The sequence below is a fragment of the Aquarana catesbeiana genome, linkage group LG02 (assembly GCF_042186555.1).
Source record: "Aquarana catesbeiana isolate 2022-GZ linkage group LG02, ASM4218655v1, whole genome shotgun sequence".
NCBI lineage: Eukaryota > Metazoa > Chordata > Amphibia > Anura > Ranidae > Aquarana > Aquarana catesbeiana.
In genome coordinates, this window is record NC_133325.1 from 360257394 (window position 1) to 360279467 (window position 22074).

General features: G+C 41.1%; 1 protein-coding gene across 2 annotated transcripts in view; it reads left to right on the plus strand.

Annotated features, from left to right (window-relative positions):
- Positions 1-22074, plus strand: part of ZZEF1 (zinc finger ZZ-type and EF-hand domain containing 1) — a 375890-nt gene that overhangs the window by 94567 nt on the left and 259249 nt on the right. For both annotated transcript variants that reach the window (XM_073615049.1, XM_073615050.1), the window contains exons 9-12: positions 2174-2272; positions 2907-2998; positions 9852-9997; positions 20492-20603. In XM_073615049.1, the coding sequence (XP_073471150.1) occupies positions 2174-2272; positions 2907-2998; positions 9852-9997; positions 20492-20603 (449 nt within the window). The remainder of the gene's footprint in view (positions 1-2173; positions 2273-2906; positions 2999-9851; positions 9998-20491; positions 20604-22074) is intronic.

A 22074-nucleotide genomic window follows, 5' to 3' on the forward strand; every position in this document is an offset into this window, starting at 1 on the left:
TGGCTGGGAAGCTGAAATCGTGTTTTTTTTTTTTTTTTTTTTTTTAAATATTTCAGCTGTCCCAGCCTAGAGGTGAGATGTGGGGTCTTATTGACCCCAAATCTCACTGTACAGAGGACCGATCATGCCATATTTCTATTACAAGGGATGTTTACATTCCTTGTAATAGGAATAAAACATTTTTTTTTAAAGCATCAAACAAAAAAAAAAAAAAAGTTAAATTAACAATAAAAAAAACCCAAAAAACTTAAAGCGCCCCTGTGTGCTCGCACGCAGAAGCGAACGCGTACTTAAGTCCCGGCCACATATGAAAACGGTGTTCAAACCACACATGTGAGGTGTCGCCGCGAATGTTAGAGCAAGAGCAATAATTCTAGCCCTAGACCTCTAACTCAAAACATGTAACATTATAAAGCATGTTCTATAGGGATTTATAAGTACTGAAGTTTGGCACTATTCCACGAACATGTACTATTATAAAACATGACATGTTGGGTATCTATTTACTCGGTGTAACTTCATCTTTCCCATTCTGCAAAAAAATTAGGCTAACTTAACTGTTTTTTTTTTTTTTTTTTTTTAGCACAAAACTGTTTTTCCCCCAAAAAATGCGTTTGAAAAATTGCTGCGCAAATACCATGCGAAATAAAGTTGCAATGGCCGCCATTGTATTCTCTATGGTCTTTGCTAAAAAATCATATATAATGTTTGGGGGTTCTATGTAATTTTGTAGCAAAAAAATGATGATTTGTACTTGTAGGAGAAAAATGTCAGAATTGGCCTGGGTAGCAAGTGGTTAAAATATTACATTTTGTCAGTTTAAACCTTTGATATTTCTCTATTGTGAATACAATATTGGGTTATGAGATTGCAAATTATTGCATTGTGTTTTTATGTACATTTTACACAGCGTCTCAACCGTTTTTGAGTTGGGGTTATACATCATCGTCTACAGTACATAATACCAAAAGATTCTGAGACTCTGGAGAAATCTCTGTGCGGAAGGGACAAAGCTGAAACGCAATATTGGATGTCTATGATCTTCGAGGCCTCAGATGGCACAGCATTAAAAATGGGCATGATTCTGTGATGGACACTACTGCATGGGCTCAGGAAAACGTTAAAAAAATCACTGTCCGTGAACACAGTTCGCCGTGCCATCCAAAAATGCAAGTCAGAACTCTATCAAGAAGAATACATGTCTGAACATGATCCAGAAATGCCACCATCTTCTCTTGGTCAAAGCTTCTGTTAAAATGGTCTGCTGCAAAGTGGAAAACTGTTCTGTGGTCAGACAAATCGAAATTTGCCCTTTTTTTGGGCAACCATAGACATGGAGTCCACCAGGCTAAGGAGGAGAGGGACCTTCCATCTTGCTTTTAGCGCTCAGTTCAAAAGCCTCCATCTCTGATGGTAGGAGGGTGCATTAGTGCGTACAAAATGGGAAGTTTGCACATCTGGAAAGGCACCATCAATGCTGAAAGATATATGCAGGTTTTAGAGCAGCAATATGCTCCTATCCAGATGTCTTTTTCAGAGAAGGCCTTGCATTTTTTTGCAGGACAACGCAAAACCATGCTTGTCACAGATGCAGTATGTAGTTTAGAAGTAGAAGGGTCCGATTGCTTAACTGGTCTGCCCGCTCTCCAGACCTTTCACTAATTGAAAATGCATTCTTCTCCTAAAACTCAAGCAACTGGTCTCCTCAGTTCCTAAATGTTTACAGACTGTTATTAAAACAAGAAGGGCTGCTACACCGTGGTAAACATGGCCCTGCCCCACCTTTTTAAGACATATTGCTGCCATCAATTTAAAAATTACCTTATTTTATTTCATAAAATGGTACATTTTCTCAGTTTAAACATTTCATATACTTTGTTTTCTGTTGTGAATAATTTGCTTTTTTGAAACCTATATTTTGCATGATTTACAAATCCTTGCATTCTGTTTTTATGTAGATTTTGACAGTGTCCATACTTTTTTTTGTGAATTTACGTTAAAAGTTCTATATTTTTACTATTACCGGTGTCAAAATGAGGTGGAAACAAACATATTAGGTCTATTTTTTTTCTTAAATTGAGTCTATTTATTAGCGTTTTCAGAAAAAGTGAGCAATTTATTTTGCTGTCATAATGTATGCTTTGTTAATAATTCACATCCCTTGTTATTCCAGGAAGACCACTGCAGTTTACTCTAATAGCGTGTGATGTCAAAGGCAAGGAGGATAAATCTGGACCAGAAAACTTACTGGTGGAACCTTGGACAGGAGATGGTGTGTGCAGCGTTTTACATTTGAAAGTTGCTCTAAAAAACTATTCTTAAATCTAAATCAAAGAAATTATCTGTCTGCTGATCAGTTTTAAAATTACCACTTTGGTAAACCAGTGCTTACACAGGTGGTAGAAGCCCATTGTTATTTCAGAATTGGAATTTTGAATCTTATCTTGAAGTTTGATTTTTACCCTTTTAAAGTCACTAACTTTATTTGTTAATCCAAAACTGCCTAATATTTCCATTAGTCTTTTGCTTTATTTTTTTCTTCATTAGTTAAAGCAGAGAAAGTGGTGTAGTGTATATTAAATGTTTCCTAAATGAGGACTATTTACCTTAAATGATTAAAAGCAATGTTCATTTAGCATAGAACCAGAGGTGGTTATCCACTAATTTTGGGGTTCCAAAAAAAGATGATTTAGCCAATTTTGACACTGGTGGTGTTTTGAAGCCTTAAGTGAGCCAAGAACCATAAAAACGGATGGAATTCCCATTTGGGGTCCTATGCCCATAATACCTTTTGGCCTAGACAGATGAAAAAATGAGATCGCACTAATTTCCAAAGTATATTGTGCATTCAAAGGAGATGGTTAACAGCATTGTGATTGTCCAAATATGTATTCTGTTGCTTAAAGGCTTCCTGACAGAAACTGGAAAAACCAGAGCAAGCATAATCCTTTCTTCAGGCACTGAGTCAGCCTTCCAGGTTACACAGATGAGGATTAGGGTAAGTGTACCTTTGACATAAACTGTACAGAAACCTAAAGACATAACAATAATACAGTAGAGGGAAGTTTAATAAAACTGGAGCAGACAGAATGTGCATAGTAACCAATTGTCTTCTTTCTTCAGCTTGTTTAGTTAAAGTGGAGTTCCACCCAAAAGTGGAACTTCCACTCATCAGATTCCTCCCCCCCCTCCGGTGTCACAGTTGGCACCTTTCAGGGGGGAGGGGGGTGCAGATACCTGTATATTACAGGTATCTGTACCCACTTCCGGCGTAGATAGCCGCAGAATCTGCGGTTATTTACGCCACATCCTGTCCCCCCCCCCCCCTCTCTGCTGGGAAACACACGGGTCCCAGAGACAGCAGGGACCAGCCGTATTGCGCTGCGCGACTCGCGCATGCTCAGTAGAGAACCGGGAAGTGAAGCCGCACGGCTTCACTTCCTGATTCCCTTCCCGAAGATGGAGGCGGCAGCACCCGAGGACCGAGAGACGGTTCGGCCTCGGGTGCCGACATCGCGGGCACCCTGGACAGGTAAATGTCCATGTTTTAAAAGTCAGCAGCTGCAGTATTTGTAGCTGCTGACTTTTAAAAAAAAAATTTCGGCGGAGCTCCGCTTTAAGCTTTGAAAATTAAAGCTAGAACCTGATTGGTCACCATGCACAGCTGCACCAGATTCTGTCTGTCCCAGTCGTTAAATCTCCCTCAATCAGCTGATTATTAAAGTTTTAGTAATTTTCACAGAAAAAAAAATCAAAAGTGTATGTGTAAACAAAAGCGGTTAAATCCCTTCCTCCTTCCACCATCAAAACATCCTCAACAGGCAAATCACTGCTAAGTATAAAGGCATTCACATATACCTTTACATAGCACATTGGAAAAAAAGTTAAATTACATGTTGCCAATGTCTAGAGCTCAACAAAAAGCATGTAGTCTATTCTTTTACTGCTCGAGTGCTGATACAATAACAGTGTGCCTCCATATCCTAAATTTGGGGATGCAATGGTCAGCAGCTAAGCCAGCATTTCGTAATAGTTAAATAAAACGATAATCTTTCAATTCCACTTGTGGTCTGTCATGCCAAAAAATGTACTTGCCTGCTTAAATGGTGTCCTCATGGTTGTCTTTTTCTTTTGTGGTCATTTACTGTATTTTGCACAGTTCCATGGGACTCTCTCATACAGTACCATATTTTGCTTCTTCGAGGATCCCATATTTGAGGATCCCATCTAAAGTAAACTTATATGTGTTGCTCTCAAAGCAAGGGTAACATTTTCGTAATCATTCATTACACAACACAGAATTTTAGTCTAGTCTATAGGTTATACAGCTACCTTCAGGTGATTGGACATTAGAAAGCCCTAGCATAACCCCTCCTACTGCGTTCAAGCCTCCGCTTTTTGCTAGTGTGCCTAGGAAAGGGAACGTGTTGTTTCTGGTCTGAGAGAAGCAAACCAACATTTTTCTGTGTATCCTGTGCTCTTGTGCAGGTCCGTGCTAGGGTAATGGGTTAGCAGGCTTTGGCCAATGAACAACTCCTATCCCTCCCAAGCTTAACCACTTGTTTACTGGAACAGTTTTTCATCTTTCAACACATGTTAAAATTGGCTTTTTTAGTTAGAAATTACTGTAACCCCGCCACCACCAAAAAAGTATTTTTTTCCTGAAAGCAGAGATGGTGTTGCAGTTTTTTATGCGTACGATATTTGCACAGTTTATCAAACGCATATTTTCAAGTAAAAATACACTAAAATGAATTTTTGTGCAAACACAATATTATAACCACTTTTTGGTAAAATCTAAAATGTGGGGGTTGCCTAGAGTAAATGGATACCAAACATATCAAGTCAATTGCAAAAACTATGGTACCCAAAATTCTCCATAGGCGATGGTTTAAAATCTTTTACAGGACATCTGTTTAGAGTTAACTATGGCCCTAGAATTACTGCCCTCACACAGACCTTTGCAGCAGTACCTCATATGTATTGGGTCATTGGTGTATACATACATGTGCTTGCCCTACACTGCCCATTTTTATGAAGAGTGTGAGGGTGATGGGTGCTTTCAATTTTTTAAACTGTTTGTTTTATACAATTTTTTTTTTTTTTTTTTACACTTTGAGAGCCCCATTGGAAGTGATTGGGTGACTCTAGAGCCGCCCAATCACTTTTCTTGGAAAGCCCTTTGCTGGCTCTGCAATCCGGTATCAAGCTCACAGACACTGTGAGCTTTAATTCCACTTGTCTACCATAATCTTAAAACCACTTGTCTACCATAATGTTTGTAAACATACCTTGGTAGACAAGTAGCTAAGGATACCATTTCTGTCTTTACTTGCTCAGTGTATTTACTACCACAGTGCCAATGTCTTGCCTTTTAGCAGCCTGTGTCAGCTCAAACAAAAGTTGCCAGTCTAGGTTCCTTGAAATGCCTCAGCTGGCCAAAACATTCACTGCACACTTACTCCTAGAGCTTAACTTGTACAGTGAATGCCCTCATCCTGGCAAACTTTTAGTTTCACAAGTGCTTTGCTCAGCAATACCTATTGAATAGGGTTTCCTAAAGAAATTGGCAGTGGACACAGCCATTTCTTGCCTTAGCAAAACCTTAAAGTGGTTGTAACCCTCAGTCATGGAATTTGAGCTTAAAGCTGAACTTCAGTAATTTTTTCAACTTTCCATCTATTAAATCTTCTGCCCTGGTTATTTTAACTTTGGATAGTAAAACCTTTTTTTCTGCCAGTAAATGCCTTATACACTTCCTGTTTCTTGTCTGGTAAAAAGCCTAGGCTTATGACGTCATGCACATCTCTCTCTCACTCTCTCACTCTCTCACTCTCTCACTCTCTCACTCTCTCACTCTCTCTCACTCTCTCACTCTCTCACTCTCTCACTCTCTCTCACTCTCTCTCACTCTCTCTCACTCTCTCACACTCTCTCACACTCTCTCTCACTCTCTCACACTCTCTCACACTCTCTCACACTCTCTCACACTCTCACACTCTCTCACACTCTCTCTCTCTCACACTCTCTCTCTCACTCTCTCTCTCACTCTCTCTCTCTCTCTCTCTCTCTCTCTCTCTCTCTCTCTCTCTCACTCTCCCTCTCACTCTCTCTCGTGTTTTCCAGGAAGGGAGGGGGGATAAGTCTTAAAAGGACAAATGAGAGCTACAAGGCTGCAGAGCTGAAGGTGTGCCTCTGTGTGTCTATGTAAATCCAGGAAGTGAACAGGCAGCAGCTTCAGCTGCCCACGATTAAAATGGATGCAGACAGACTCAGTGGCGGGAGATTTCAGCAGCATATTTGGCGAGTACAGAATCAAAGTGGTTGGAGGGAAGCTTCAGAATAGCAAAAATGTTTTTATTACTAATTATGTGCGCAAACTGCAGTTCCTCTTTAAACCCATATATCTGTAGTGTTTACTTGTCTCTCTCCAAATCTCTAAGTTCTGTTTCTCTCTGGTGCTTGTTCCTCTGTTATCGGCATGAGAAGTTTTCCAACACAAGAGATAACATGAGCTTAAAATTTGTGTTAGGGAGAGAGAGAAGCACAGAGCTTGTCTATTCAGAATACAGCTCTGCATGTTTCTTAGTTCCTCTACCTATGTGGAAGGGAGGTGTGTCCCTTTCCTTCAATCAGCTCTCGCACAGTGTCTCTGAGCTGTTAACTGCAGTTTTCTACTTCCTTCTCTGTACTATTCACAGATGCATAAGGCTTTCCACGTTGAAGGGTTGTAGGGAGAAGATTGCAGTTAAACAAGTAAAACCTATGTAGGAGGATTTGTTTTATCTCTGTGTACCACACTTCTTTTGGTATATGTGAGGGTTTTCAACCACTTTAACAGTCCCTCTCGGGAATGACCCTGTTTTCAAGGACCCTGTGAATAAGAGGTTAGAAGCCCTCTTCAAGGCATTGCTCTTTTAGGCTGGTCCTGCTATGTAACCTGCCTTTTGTCTGTCTGGTCCAATGACATGGCTCAGCAGGGACCTTGGCTTTTTTCTGACAAATATCTGTCTTCTATCAGCTGGAGATTCTACCCCTTAGCCTAATTTTGCTAATTGGTTGATGGGTTAGCTGATATTCTCCACCAACATCCAGAGTGAACTGGCTTTTGATGCACATGCAAAGGATCCTTTGGCTCAAGAGTGGGTATGAGGGAGTGTCCCCACTTGTCTGAGGGAAAGGGGGAGAGCACTTGGCCTTCAAAGCCACCTGGGCTCAGGAAATTTCAGATGTCTGGGTCCAGAATGTCTGATCCAGGGGTTACAAACTAGAGTTTTGGTCTCTGCCTCCACAGGGGGTGGACACTGGTTCAGTTTATAGGGTTACATGAGACACACATTGTGTGAAGGTCAGACACCAGTCACTAGATTGCTCCCATAGCTAATTTTTTTTCAATTACATTTTTTCTGCCTCAACCTTGCTTCATGCTGTCAGACTTGCTGTCCTCCCCCCACAAAAGTAGGTCGAGCTTTGCATTGCTCTCCATGAACTCCTTTTGTGGGTAGTCATTGGTTCTGTCCCAAAAGAGAAGTTTAGGCCTTCTACTAAAACCCGCTCATTGTCCCCAAGGCAAAATAAGGCATTTGCCTCATTCTGGATCAGAAGATTCTCAACAGGTTCCTTTTGGGTTTCAATCATTCTGTATGGAATCTGCCAGGTCAGTCATCGTTTCTCTTCAACCGGGGGACCTTCTGGACATCAAGAAAGCCTACTTGCACATCCTCCTCCTCCTTTCACATCAATACTATCTGTATTTTTCTGTGAACGTGCATCATTACCAGTTTGTTGCCCTCCCCTTTTGGCCTGTCCACAGCACATTGGTTCTTCATCAAGATGTATGCTCCAGTCTTGGTTCTGCTGTGCTCTAAGCTTGTTAGCCAATGTCCATCAGAGAGCATAGACCTTCCACCAGAGAGGTTTTGATGGATCCGAAACTTAAAGTGGATGTAAACCCTCACATATACCCAGTGAAGTGTAGCCTCAGATGCTACACGGAGATTAAACAAATCTCCCTTTATACGTTTTATTTGTATATCTGCTGTCTTCAGCTTTCTACACAGTTTAGAAAGTGAACATTGTGTTATAAACTTTTATTCCTGTTCCATCACTGGGTGTGCAGTCTTGGCATACACTGTGTAAGAGCTGATTGAAGGAAAGGCCCCCCCCCCCCCCCCTTCTCACTCCACATATGCGGAGGAATAGAGAGACTTGTACTGTGAATAGACAAACTCTCTGCTAATCTATCTCTATGCACCCACCCCGACACAAATTTCCAGCTGGTTTTATCTCCTGTATTGGAGAACGTGTCAGAAGTTACCATGCTGATAACAAAGGAAAGAAGCAGCAGATAGACATGGGTCTTAGGGCTTTGGAGAGAGATGAGTAATCACTACAGATGTGCTTAGGTCAGATTTCATGAATGGGACTTACATCCACTTTAAGTCTCTAGAAGTAAGCTCTCTGGACCTGATTGTGGAAGCATCCCAGTCAATGGTCTTCTCTCACCAGACCAAGCAGACTCATTCTCTTGATCGTCTCATTTACCTTCCCAACACAACCAGGCTTGCTCTAGTGTGGTGAATATCCAGTCCTCTGCAGCGGCCTACATAAACCGTCAGGGAGGCACCAAAAGTCACGCAGCTCAAAGTGAAGTGAACCCCATACTAGCTTGGCCATAAATCATTTTGCACATTACAGTGCACATTCCAGGCATGGAAAATTGGCAGGCTGACTATGAAAAAAAAAAATTAAGTTTCAGCTAGCAGGTGATGTTCATGCCACTTCAGGTGTTGGTTTTAGCTTGCTCTGAGTTTTCTAGCCCTCTGTTTGCCTATGTTGTTACTTGGGCCTGTTGGTGTTTGCTATGTTATCCTCTCCTCAGTTACATTGCAATTGGACATCCCAATATTTAAGACTAAGTTGATGTGTCCAATAATGTACAATTAAAAAATAGGATTTTTGACTTGTAAAATCTTCTTTTTGAAGTACATTACAGAACACAGGTCCCTCCCCTCTTCTCCTTATTGCTGGGAGTGGGATGGGGTATGCTAGGGCTTCCTTTACAGCTTTGTTTGCCAGCGTCTAATCACCTGAAGGTAGCTGCATAGCACATGGTGTAAGACTAAGATCCTGAGTCCTGTAACCTACGCAAAGAAAAACATTTTACAACTACAACTTACAACATTTTACTACATAATAAACAAAATGTGAAAATGTTAATCTGGCAGTTTACCTAAAATTGACTTTATGGATTTACACATATGTTGGCCACCTGTGAACACCAGCAGCAAAATCTGTGCACCTAAGTCTCAAGCTCCAAACACTTGCTCCTGCCTTTTAACAAGCTGTGGTACTTTTTGCTTCCTTTCCATTTTTTTTTTTTTTACATTAGAGTGTGCAATGCAAGGAGTGACACATATTTGTGGAACCTTGCAATAGTAGTGGCAAGTGGTATAATGTGAGGCTGAATCCACACCATTCTGTTTGCATTGCAGTGTGCAATGAGGGATAATGAGCTTGCACACATGGGTGTGAATGGGACCAGAATGGGATCCCTTCATGTAAAGTTGTTTTTTTATGCAGAAAACTGCTTGAGTATTACCCAGTGAAAACAAGCAAGTATAAATGGGCCATTAGTAGAAGCTTGCGCTGTCAGGGTTCTAGATATATAAAAGTTGGTACTGGATGATTCAGCACAATGTCTCCTATAGTAGGCTTTAACATTGCTGCTGATTTAAGTTTATTATTCAGAAACATGTTAATTCAAGTGCTAGTTAATATAGCATTTTTAGGCATGGTCTAAACATAACATAACATTTACTTTTTTATTTTATTCATACTTTATTTTTAAGGTCCGAAGAGGTGCCATTGGTGCCAGATGTGGTTTGGTGTTTGCTTACAATTGCCCGGAAAAGTTCCATGCTGAACAGCATTTTAAAAGATTTGAACATTTTGACACGTGGAAATTACCTGAATTCAAACAGTTTGTGAAAGAAAGGTAAGGACTTGATCATTTTTTTTTTAAACTAAATTTTATTACCATATATCAGGGCTTGACAAATTTGCCTTGAATCTAGGAGCCAGCTAAAAAGTTAGGAGCCAGTTTTTTACCTAACAAATCTTACGGGTGGAAAATGTTGCATTTTTGACTATTTGAAAAAAAAAAAAAAGCGGCATGTAAACATGGCAAAACGGACATTTTTAAATGTCTTATTACGATCTGTCAAGTTAAATTGTTGAGGAGAGGTTTTAAAACATCCCGTGTACATTAAGCCTAACCCTTGCGCTGCCAGAGCCTTTTTTGCACACGTTTTTAAAAAAAAAATTTTAGGCCTGAAGATTATATAAAACCCCCAAACATCATATATTTTCTGAAAACAGACACCCTAGAGCAGGGATATGCAATTAGCAGACCTCCAGCTGTCGCAGAACTACAAGTCCATGAGACATAGCAAGACTCTGACAGCCACAAGCGTGACACCCAGGGGCAGAGGCATGATGGGAGTTGTAGTTTTGCAACAACTGGAGGTCCGCTAATTGCATATTCCTGCCCTAGCGAATAAAATAGTGGTAGTTCAATTTTTTTAAGTCTCACAATATTACCGCAAAGGTGCGGTAAAAAAAACACAATAAAAAGTTGGTTTTAGGGGGCACAAAAATTGAATAAATTACCCAATTTTTTGGTAAAATTTAAAAGCAGAGGTCGCACCGGGTAAATATACTCAACATGTCAAACCTTAAACATGTCCGTACCCTATATTTTCCATAGGCGAAACACTTTAAAAGCCCCCTATAAGTCATCAGTTTGGCCTTATGAAGGGGGTCTGGTGCTAGAATTGTTGCTCTCATTCCAGCGTGCGCGACGATATGTAATATGTATATCGCAATCAACTTTTTGAGGCGTAGGTGCCCCGTCGCGTGAATTTTTTGTATATGTGGGGGGCCTCAATTCTATTGGGGGCGGGGGGGGGGGATTTTATGTGCTTGGATGTAACTTTTTTTACAATTTTTAAGATTTTTTTTTTTTCCCCCATCACATAGGGGACAAAAAGTCCCCTAATGTGATTTTTTTTTTTTTTGGTGACAGTCGCTAGTTTGAAACTTCTGGTCGCAGGCACCTAGGGTTTGTTGAGCCTTGCCATATATTGTCATTCAAAATGACTCTGTCACCACAGGATCTTTTGTATCCAGTAATATGCCTGCTAAAAGAAGAGGGAATATACTTAACATTCCAGAGGCAGGTGTCTTAAAACACTTTGCTGCACCCCAGCCTCAAACTGGAGCTATTTATTTATTTCATGAAGCAGCATAACACGTTTTGCTGGTATATGTGCTAATCTCTTACTTTGCTGACATTTAAAGCTTTCTTGCATCAACATCAGAATATGTTAATACATTGGGAGTACAGTTCAATAAAATTTTTCTTGAAATTTTTTTTTTTCCCCCACTGTTGTGTTCTATTGTATAAAAGAGAACTTTGCCTGTGTAGCAATTAATACATAGGAATCATCATCTTTTGTGGTGTTTTTTGTTTTCTTTCAGTTCTTGCTCTGTGTGTGGAAATCTTTTTGTGGACAAGTTACCTAAAGTGAAGCTCCACCCAGAAAGGGAAGTTCTGCTTTTAGCACTACTCCCCCATCACCTTTGACATGTTGTCTTTTTTTTTTTTTGGGGGGGTGGGAAGAGAGTGCCTAGTTTTGACAGCGGAAATTCTCCTCTCCACCCCCCCCACCCCTCCCTCTCAGCAATCTTCTGAGACATGTCACAGGTCCCATAAGATTGCCCAAAAATTCAGGAGGCTGCAACACGAATCATGCATCCGACTGTGAAGCCGCAAACTGTCACAGCCAGGTGCCCACAGTTGTAATGCTGGGGAAAGGAGAGGGAGAGAATCGATTGTTTGGGCAGCCACATCTCTGGATCCTGGGACAGGTGAGTGTGTGTTTATTAAACGTCAGCAGCTACACTTTTTGTAGCTGCTGGCTTTTAATAAACAGAAAAATGACTAGAACTTTGCTTTGATACTTCCTGTGTATTTGTAACCTGATGTTTTGTAGTTTTATCTTAAATGTATTAATACACAAAGTACAAAAATGTGCATTCAAATACAATACCAGAAGGCCATTTTTTGCTGATAAAAGCCATGAAAGTTTTTTTTTTTTTTTTTTTTTTTTTGTCATGTATATGAAAGAAATTAATAGTAAACTGACACTTTGCACAGATAATGAAAACTGATATGAGAATATATTACACACCTTTTCAGATGGTGCCACCTCTGCAGCTTTCTCAGGCAATGGTAAAAAAAAAAATCCCATTTTTAACCTACTCTAGAATACCCCCCTAAGGCTATACCCTACCCTGTTTTAAAACACTAATGCCCCGTGAACACGATTGGATTTTCCGATGTAAAATGTGCAATAGGAGCGTGTTGTCGGAAATTCCGACCGTGTGTAGCCTCAATCGGACAGTTTCCATCGGAATTTCCGTCGCACAAAATTTGATCTGGTTCTCAAATTTTTCGACCACAAAATCTGTTTGCGCAAATTCCGATCATGTGTACAGAAATCCAACGCGCAAAGTTCCACGCATGCTCGGAATCAAGCAGAAGAGCCGCACTGGCTATTGATCTTCCTTTTTCTCAGCTCGTCCGTATTGTTCGACACCGCGTTCTTGACGTTCGGAAATTCCGACAACTTTGTGTGACCGTATATATGCAAGACAAGTTTGAGCCAACATCCGTCTGAAAAAATCCATGGATTTTGTTGTCTGAATGTCCGATCAATGTCCAATCGTGTGTATAAGTCTAACTCCTAGAAGAAGCTGTAGATATTTTACCCTGCTAAACACTTAAAACTGAACCTCAGAGACAAAAACATTCCTAAATAATTGTCAACAGCCACAGAGGATATAAATGCGCTTTGTGTGCAGCAAAAGGCTTTGCAAACCCAGTTATCTTGATCATAGAGTACATATAGGAAAGTACAACACAGGCAAAGTATTCATAAACCTGGGGTTTATACGCTCCTACCTTTAGGTGATTGGACACTGACAGCTTTCAAAGGTGGGAACCCCACCACTGTGGTGAGCCCCCCCCTTTTTTTTTCTTTTTTTGCTAGTGTCCTAAGGTGATGGACCTGTTTTCCTTTGCAGAGAAATTACTCTTAGCTTAACTACTTTAATATTGTATTATTTTGTCGTTGAATTTTTCAACTCTTCAATTATCCCCTTTACTGCCTTTGAATGCGAAGAATAGAAGTAGTGCATCCAGATTCGCACAACCTCCGTAAAACTTTGGGAGCCATATCCAAGGCATCTAAAACTTTGGGTGCCTGTAAAATCGCTTACCTTAGCACTTAGTGCAACACTTTGTAGTCGGCCTCAGGGTACTATACATGTCCAGAGTTGTGCACCCTCACCCGTAGCTATGGCAGAACAAGGGAAATAGGAGCTCTGTGGCTAAACCTCAGGTGAACATTCGTTCTGCTGAAGGTCTGCACAACACTCGCCTTCAGTGACAATGCTTCCCTTGCATCGGAGCAGGAACTGATTTTACCGAGGTCTCTGCATCCCATTCTAGCTCTATCTCAGGCATACACTAAGGGGCCTCCCTGACAAAAGTAGAGTTTTCTGTATCTACAGTTCCTTAAAGTATTCTTACCCCTTTAAATTTTTCACATTTTGTCACGTTACCACCAAAAAAGTTAATGTATTGTATTGGGATTTTTTGTGATGGGCCAACACAAAAAAGCATATAATTGTGAAGTGGGAGGAAAATGATAAATCGTTCTCAATTTATTTTCTTTTTAGAGCTATCTGAAAAGTGCAATGTGCATTTGTATTCAGCCCCCCTGAGATAATAGTTTTGTAGAACCACCTTTCGCTGCAATTACAGCTACAAGTCTTTTTGGTTATATGTCTACCAGCTTTGCACATCTAGATAGTGAAATTGTTGCCCATTCTCCTTTGCAAAATAGCTCAAGCTCTGTCAGATTGGATGGAGAGTGTCTTTGAACAGCAATTTTCAAGTCTTGCCACAGATTCTCTATTGGATTTAGGTCTGGCCTTTGACTGGGCCATTCTAAAACATGAATATGCTTCGATCTAAACCATTCCATTGTAGCTCTGGCTGTATGTTTAGGGTGGTTGTCCTCCTGGAAAGTGAACCTCCACTCCAGTCTCAAGTCTTTTGCAAACTATTAACAAGTTTTCTTCTAAGATTGTCCTGTATTTGTCTCCATCCATCTTCCCATCAACTCTGACCAGCTTCCCTGTCCCTGCTGAAGCAAAGGATCCCCAAAACAAGATGCTGCCACCATCATGTATCATGGTGGGGATGGTGTGTTCAGGGTGATGTGCAGTGTTAGTTTTCTGCCACATGATTCGCCGCGAGATCACTTTTATCGGTGGCGGGAGAGGGCCCCCCCTCCCGCCGCGATCTGGTGCCCTCCACCGCTTACCGGAACCGTCAGCAGCGGCGGAGGCAATCGTGTCCTTTCCCTAGCTGTGCATGGAGTCGACTGGGGGGAAGACGGCCCCCACCCGTCTCCATGACACTGCAGGGCGGAAGCGATGTCAAAACGTCACTTCCGCCCATACGTCTTAAAGGCACATTTTTTCAATGTCATTTTTTCAAATTACTTTTTTTTTAATTTATTTATTTTTTTATTGCATTTAAGTCCAAATGAGATCTGAGGACTTTTTGACCCCAGATCTCATATTTAGGAGGACCTGTCATGCTTTTTTTTATTATGAGGGATGTTTACATTCCTTGTAATAGGAATAAAAGTGACACAATTTTTTTTTTTATTCAAAAAAGTGAATTTTTTCCAAAAAAAAGCTCGCTTGTAAGAGCGCTGCACAAATACGGTGTGAAAAAAAGTATTGCAATGGCCGCCATTATATTCTCTAGGGTATTAGAAAAAAAACAATATATAATGTTTGGGGGTTCTACTTAATTTTCTAGCAAAAAAAAACCAGTTTTAAACATGTAAACACCTAAATTCCAAAACGAGGCCCATGAAAAAAAAAAAATTAAAAGTCAGCAGCTACAAATACTGCAGCTGCTGACTTTTGATTGGACACTTACCTGTCCCAGGGTCCAGCGATGCGGGGGATCGAAGCCCCGCTCGTCTCCCCCTCCGTTCTGAGGGACCGGCATTGCAACTGTGGCTTCACAGCCTGGCCCCCACTGCGCATGCGCGAGCAGGGCCGCGCGCCGTGATTGGCGGCTCAGTCACCTGGGACCTGTAATGGGTCCCAGATGATTGACAGGAGGGAGCAGAACCGAGTCCTTCCTGTGCCGAGGGGGAAGTGATGTCACCAGCCCAGGCACTGGAAGAGGCAGACTACGAGGGACCCCCTAGCAACAGGCATTTAGAGTTAAGTAAAAAAAAAAAAAAATTTCCAAATTTTTTTTTTAGGCACAGTCATGGATTTTTTTTTTTTTTTTTTTAGGGTGGAACACCACTTTAAGTGGTTAAAGTGTTACTAAACCCAGGACCCTGCATTCACTATATCTGATCTCCCACAGTACACAGAGCATGGAAATGCAATCATTTTAGTAAATATAAACTGCTAAATGCCTTTTCTCATCAGCAGTATATAGCAGTCTTGTGTCTTCTATCAGTGCTTCTATCAGTAATTTTACTGTTGTGGGTTTAGTAGCACTTTAAATGAAGTCTCAAGCCGCAGTGAAATTGGAGGTCCAAGTTACACTGATCTGAAGCTTTGAAATCATACTGAAGTAGCACGAATTTAAAGCCGCACTGGTGTGAACCAGGGCTTAATGGAATGGCTGTATGAAGTCCAGGTCTTAAAGTGGTTGTAAAGTCCCCAAGGTTTTTCACCTTAATGCATTCTATGCATTAAGGTGAAAAACCTTTTGTGCTGCAGCTGCCCCCCAGACCCCCCTTTTTCTTACCTGAGCCTGATCCGGTCCAGCGATGTGCCACAAGCCCAGCATTTCCAGCCGCTGTCTTTCTCTTCATTGGACAAATTGATAGCAGCAGGAGTAATTTGCTGCCGCTGTTTTTAATCAAATTCTGTGACACAGCAGTGGGGGGGCGAGACCCGCTGTGTGGCGATCCCACAAGGGTGCCCCCATGGAAAGCAGCTTTTTGTGGGGGCACCAGATGAAGGTCAGGAGCGCCAGCAGGGCACCCCGGAATCGGGGCTGTTCTATGCAAAACCCTTGCACAGAGCTGGTAAGTATAACATGTTTGTTATTTTTATTTAAAAAAAGAAAAAAAAAAAAAAGCACAAACCTTTACAAACACTTTAAAGAGGTTATAAATGCATTCTATGCATTAAAGAGGGAGTCCACCTGAAAAAAAAATAAAAGCCAGCAGCTACAAATACTGCAGCTGCTGACTTTTAATAAACGGACACTTACCTGTCCTGGAGTCCAGCAATGTCGGCAGCCAAAGCCGAGCAATAGCTCGGCTCTCGGCTGCTGCCGCCGTCATTCTAGGTGAGGGAATAAGGAAGTGAAGGGTTGCGGCTTCACTTCCCAGTTTCCTACTGCACATGTGCGTGTCACGCTGCACGTCCTAAGTGGTCCCCGCTATCTCCTGGGACCTGTGTGTTTCCCAGGAGACAGCGGGGCAGTACGGGAGGGGGTGTGACTCCCGCGGGATTCTATTCCCGGAAGTGGGTGCAGAAACCTGTCTAATTGTGGCACCGGAGGGGGGGAGGAATCAGATGAGCGGAAGTTCCACTTTTGGGTGGAACTCCGCTTTAAGATAAAAAGCCTTCTGTTTGTGCAGCCCCCTTCAACCCACCTAAAACGATGTCCATGAATCCCCTGGCTGTCCGGGACTTTCCCTCCCGATTGGCTGAGACACAGCAGCAGCGCTATTGGCTCCCGCTGCTCTCAGTCAGTTAGCCAATCGGGAGAGAGGGGGGCATGGCCGAACTGCAGCTCCATGTCTTAATGGACACGCTGAGCTGCAGCTCGGCTCAGGTGCCCCCATAGCAAGCTGCTTGCTGTGACTTGAGTTTTATATAATGAACAAATTTCAAGGAGTGGAAGCTACATTTATTTTTTGACTTACTCCCCTGCAACATTTAAATACTTATCCAAGCTTTAATGCCTGGAAAGCTTTGGCATAGAAAGATCTGTCAGTATGCCTGAACATCCTAGGACAGCCTGCTTCACTTTGTCATCATTTCTCACAAAGATTCGTCTCCTGTGTGATTTCGTGACAGGTTATGCATCGCTTATCCAGGATCAGGCATGCCATGCGCTGAATGTTCACAGCAGTAACTGCTGTGGGCTGGTAACAACTACAGTCGAGATCATCACTGACGCATGTACATCTTTGAAACGTTTACACCATTCAAATGTCTTACTGCAGTTGAGCGTCCCATCACAGTACTGTGCTTGAAGTCTTCTGTAGATATCCATTGGTTTTACACTTTCATTCAAGAAACTTCATCTCCGCACGCTGTTTCATGTATGCACTAGTAGTACTGTTGTCTGCCATCTTAATTAAGGGTCTTTGGATTGGCCTGTGAAATGTGCGCCACCTATCAGTCATAGGACACACTTGCTACTTACTACTGCGTGTAGTACCACCATGCTAGAATCCCTTTTTATACCTGTAAAATTAAAAGTCCCGGTTTGACTTGAATGCCCCTTGTGTGTGTATGTAATAAATAAATATATATATATATATATATATATATATACATATATATGTTTACCCAGTAGCTGCTGCATTTTCCCACCCTAGGCTTATACAGCGAGTCAATACGTTTTCTCAGTTTTTTGTGGTAAAATTAGATGCCTCGGCTTATATTCGGGTCGGCCTATACTCGAGTATATAAGGTAGTTGTTTTCAGCCCTAGCTGGTATGCCTCTTAATAGAAATATTACAGATTGGTGACTTGTGTAAAACTGCACAACCTTATCAATCTTACCTTAACATTAGGGCAGAGGGAGAGGGAGGGGGGAAATGTTAGTTTGCGTACAGAAATGCTGGGATTGATGGCATCCACCTTCAGAGCGGTCCTATTTCCTCAATTTCACTTCAGTACTTTACAAGACATTCTTAAAATGTGGACAAATTCAGGTTTCTCTGGGCAGGATGATCCAGTTACATAATCGAATCAAGGGGTGTCTGTCATGGTGGCTTCTGTTCTCCATATCTTCGCAGAGCAGGTTTCTCTTACCTTACCTTTCTCTTACCTTATTGCCAAGACAGACTCTCAGGCTGGGTTCACACTGATGTGGCTGCGGGTCCCAGCAGAGGGTCCGTTGCGTACCTCTAAACCGATTAAGGTGCGACTCCAGTCTGAATTTACACCTGAAACAGAGCCAAAGATGCACAGGACCCTTTTCTAATGTGGACTGCGGCCGCCATAGAGATGTGTGAACCGGCTCCATTGAGAGCCAGTCAGTCTCCTGTCATGCAAATTGGAAGCGCGGAAACCCACATCCAGTTTGTGCAAGTGTGAACCCAGCCTTAAGCCTTGTACACACAATCGGATTTTCGGCAGGGAATTGTGTGATGACAGACTGTTGGCCTAAAATTCTACCGTTGGTACGCTCCATCAGACAATTGTTGTCCAACTTTCCGCCAACAAATGTTGGATGGCAGGCTAGTAAATTTTCGGCGGACAACGGTCTGTTGTCAGATTTTCATATGTGTACACAAGTCCGTCACACAAAAGTCCAAAGTACAAACACACATGCTTGGAATCGATGCTCACCAAACACGACATTAGCAGAAGGTGCCCAAAGTCACTACGTTCATGTTTGTTGGCCGACAATAGTGTGCCATTAGTATACGAGACAAGTTCCTGGCACACGCCGTTCGGACAAAAGTCTGGTGCTCGGTTGGCCAAATATCCGATCGTGTGTACGAGGCTTTAGTCTAACCAAAAAAATTGAAGCTTCCTAGTGTTATGAGCAGTATATATCAAACATCAGGAGTGTTTGAGACGGAGGTAGTCTACCCCATCCTGGGTGGAGTTTTATGTTCCATCAACTACCGTGGATCTATAGCTTAATGAATATATTGTTACCTTCCCTGTGTCTAGCACCTGTTCAATGGCGAGGGCCATCAGGATTTACTATTCAGGCACTGCTTCTTTTAGGCAAATGGATAAAAAGAGGTACTTCTGCTTCCAGATCCACTATTTGTAAGTGGTTTTCGATAAGTTATTGTGTAGGCTTATGGGTTGTTAAATAAACGAGTCCTTTTCTTGTTTAAAGCCAACTTCACTAGGGCAATGATTGTTTCTTGGTCTTTTCATTGTTAGGCCTCTGTCTCAGATCTGTAAGTTTGTAACCTGGTCTTCTGCACATGCGTTCTCTAAATTCAATAAGTTTGATGTGTCTGCTCCAGCAGATGCTACTTTTGTTAGGAAGGCTTTGCAATCAGCTGTTTTACTGCCCTTGGTTTCCCTCGCTTCAGTTTTTTTTTTTTTTTTTCAGTTTATTGTTATTTTTTGGGCTGGTTCACCTTGATGGTTTTTGTGTTCCCACCTCCCAGTTTGGACTGCTTTTGGATATCCTAGATTCTTACTATCAAGCTGTGCCCCTCAATGGGCAATAGAGAAAAGTTCTAAAGTTCATTGAGGGACACAGACTCCCTCCCCTCATATGCTATCATTCTCTTTGGTCTGCTTGCTGCATCTGAGGAGGTGGGGGGGGGGGGGGGGGGTGTAATAGCCCCAAGGGGAGCTGACCATTGTTTTCTGTGTGCCTAGTAGAGCTGCACAATTAATCATCAAGAATCGTTAACGTGATTAATCGTCAAGAATCGTTATCGCGATCTTGACTAAAGTGTTTCACAATTCTTTCTATGCAAATAATTCTCTCTGCTCTTCTGAAGCCACAGCCCTCAAAAGAAGAGAAAAAAAAAAAGACTGCCAACAAACCAAACATTCTTTATCAGTTGAACTTAAGTATAAACATTGTAACAATTTGTCAATGGAATAGACTTCCTGTGTAAGTAAAAAAAAAGTTTAACCACTTAAACACTGAACCTTTTTCTGACATTTGGTTTCAAGTTAAAAATCATTTTTTTTTTTTTTTTTTTGCTAGAAAATTAGTTAGAACCCCCAAACATATTTTTTTTTTCTTTTTTAAGTAGACACCCTAGAGAATAAAATGGTGATTGTTGCAATATTTTATGTCACACTATATTTGCGCGGCGGTCTTTCAGATGCAATTTTTTGGAAAAAATTACTTTAATGAATTAAAAAAAAAAAAAAAATCTGACCAGTAAAGTTAGCCCATTTTTTTGTATAATGTGAAAGATTTTACATCGTGAGAATCGTGAGAGAATCGTGATCTTTTTATTCTAAGCAAAAAAATTGTGATTCTCATTTTTGCCAGAATCGTGCAGCTCTAGTGCCTAGTGTCCAATTTCTCTGTAGGCAGCAGTATATACCTAGGTTGCTTATTATCAATCTCTGTCCCTTAATACTCTGAGTAAAGATGTTTATAGCGAGTACAAAAATCCTATTTTTCCCCTGTTTGCAGAGCTAACCGGTGTGGAACAGATATAGGCGAAAGTGATCCTGTAGCCTGGTTTGAGCTGGAAGAGGAATGGGATGAAGTGGACATCAGGATGCAGCAATGTAAAACTGCCAAGGTATGTAAAAACTGTTGCATCTAGAGAAGCATCCTAAAAGAATTCCTGTTTTAAAAGTACCCAAACCACGGCCAAAAGGAAGGGCAAACCTGGTAAGTAAGTTCCCAGGTACAAATTCATCTTAAGCAAGCAGTGTAGTGGTGACACCACAAACTCTAATAAAACTACTAGGCACAGGCATATTTCTACATGTTCCCTAGAGCAAAGAAAATCTAATTTTACTGGGACCATAATCTATGAATCTGCACAACCTGCTGACTGATGTGACTATATACAATACTACTCCAAGTATCCCTGTCGATATTAAGGCTCCATGCACACTGGGCTTAAAAAAACATCTCTTCTCTTGGCAGTGAAAAAAAAAAAATTGCTCCATATAGAGCATTTTTTGTACAAAGTTTAGGCGAGCTTAGGAGAGTTTTTAAAAAAAAAAAAATTCTGCCAGTAAGCTCTAATCAGAAATGCAAACCAGAAGTTTTTTTTTCTCTTTTTTTTTTCTTCCTCTTAACGTTGAGCTCAAAATATGCCTGTAAGCGTCCTAATGTGCATGGACACATAGGATAACATTGAGTAGCTTCTACAGGCAGAACACAAAACTCCTGTAACAGCAATGATTTTAAAGCTAGTGTGCATGGAGGCTTAGTGAAAATGTATAAACTGTTTGCATTGAAAGAGAAGGCTGTGTGGGAGTGGAACAGGGAAACTTCCATTGCCATCTTTCTTCATGGTGGTTTGGTACTGATGAAAAATTTCTGTTTAAAACAAACATTTGTAGCATAGCATTGCTTGCTTTTTAAAAAGGTAACTTTTGTCTCTTTTTTTTATATTGATGTGGTGAAATATAAGGTGAAATATGATTATGGTGGGCATAGCCTAAATTTACCATGAGGATATTTTTATCAGATGTGAGAAAGGCAGTGTCTTTTTATCAGCAGTATGTATGATCTAGTAAAAGTTCACACACAAAAAGCTGCAGCATGAAAGCAGATAGCAGGTGGAGCGTTGGGCCCCTTTTCCTATTTTCAGTTTCTCCTTACCACATGTTTAACCACTTTGCACCCGGGCCATTTCTGACACTTCGCTCCTACATGTAAAAATCTACTTTTTTTTGCTAGAAAATTACTTGGAACCCCACACTTTAACCACTTCAGCCCAGGAAGAGCACTTTTTGCGATACGGTACTGAGTCGCTTTAGCTGACAATTGCCTGGTCGTGCGATGTTGCTACCAAACAAAATTTACTTCCTTTTTTTCCCCTACATATAGAGCTTTCTTTTGGTGGTATTTGATCACCTCTGCAGTTTTTATTTGCGTTGTAAACCGAAAAAGAGCGACAATTTTGAAAAAAAAAAAAAAAGCAATATTTTTTACTTTTTGCTATAATAAATATCCCCAAAAAATATATAAAAAAACAAACAAATTTCTTAGTTTAGACTGATGTTTCTTCTACATATTTTTGGTAAGAAAAATCG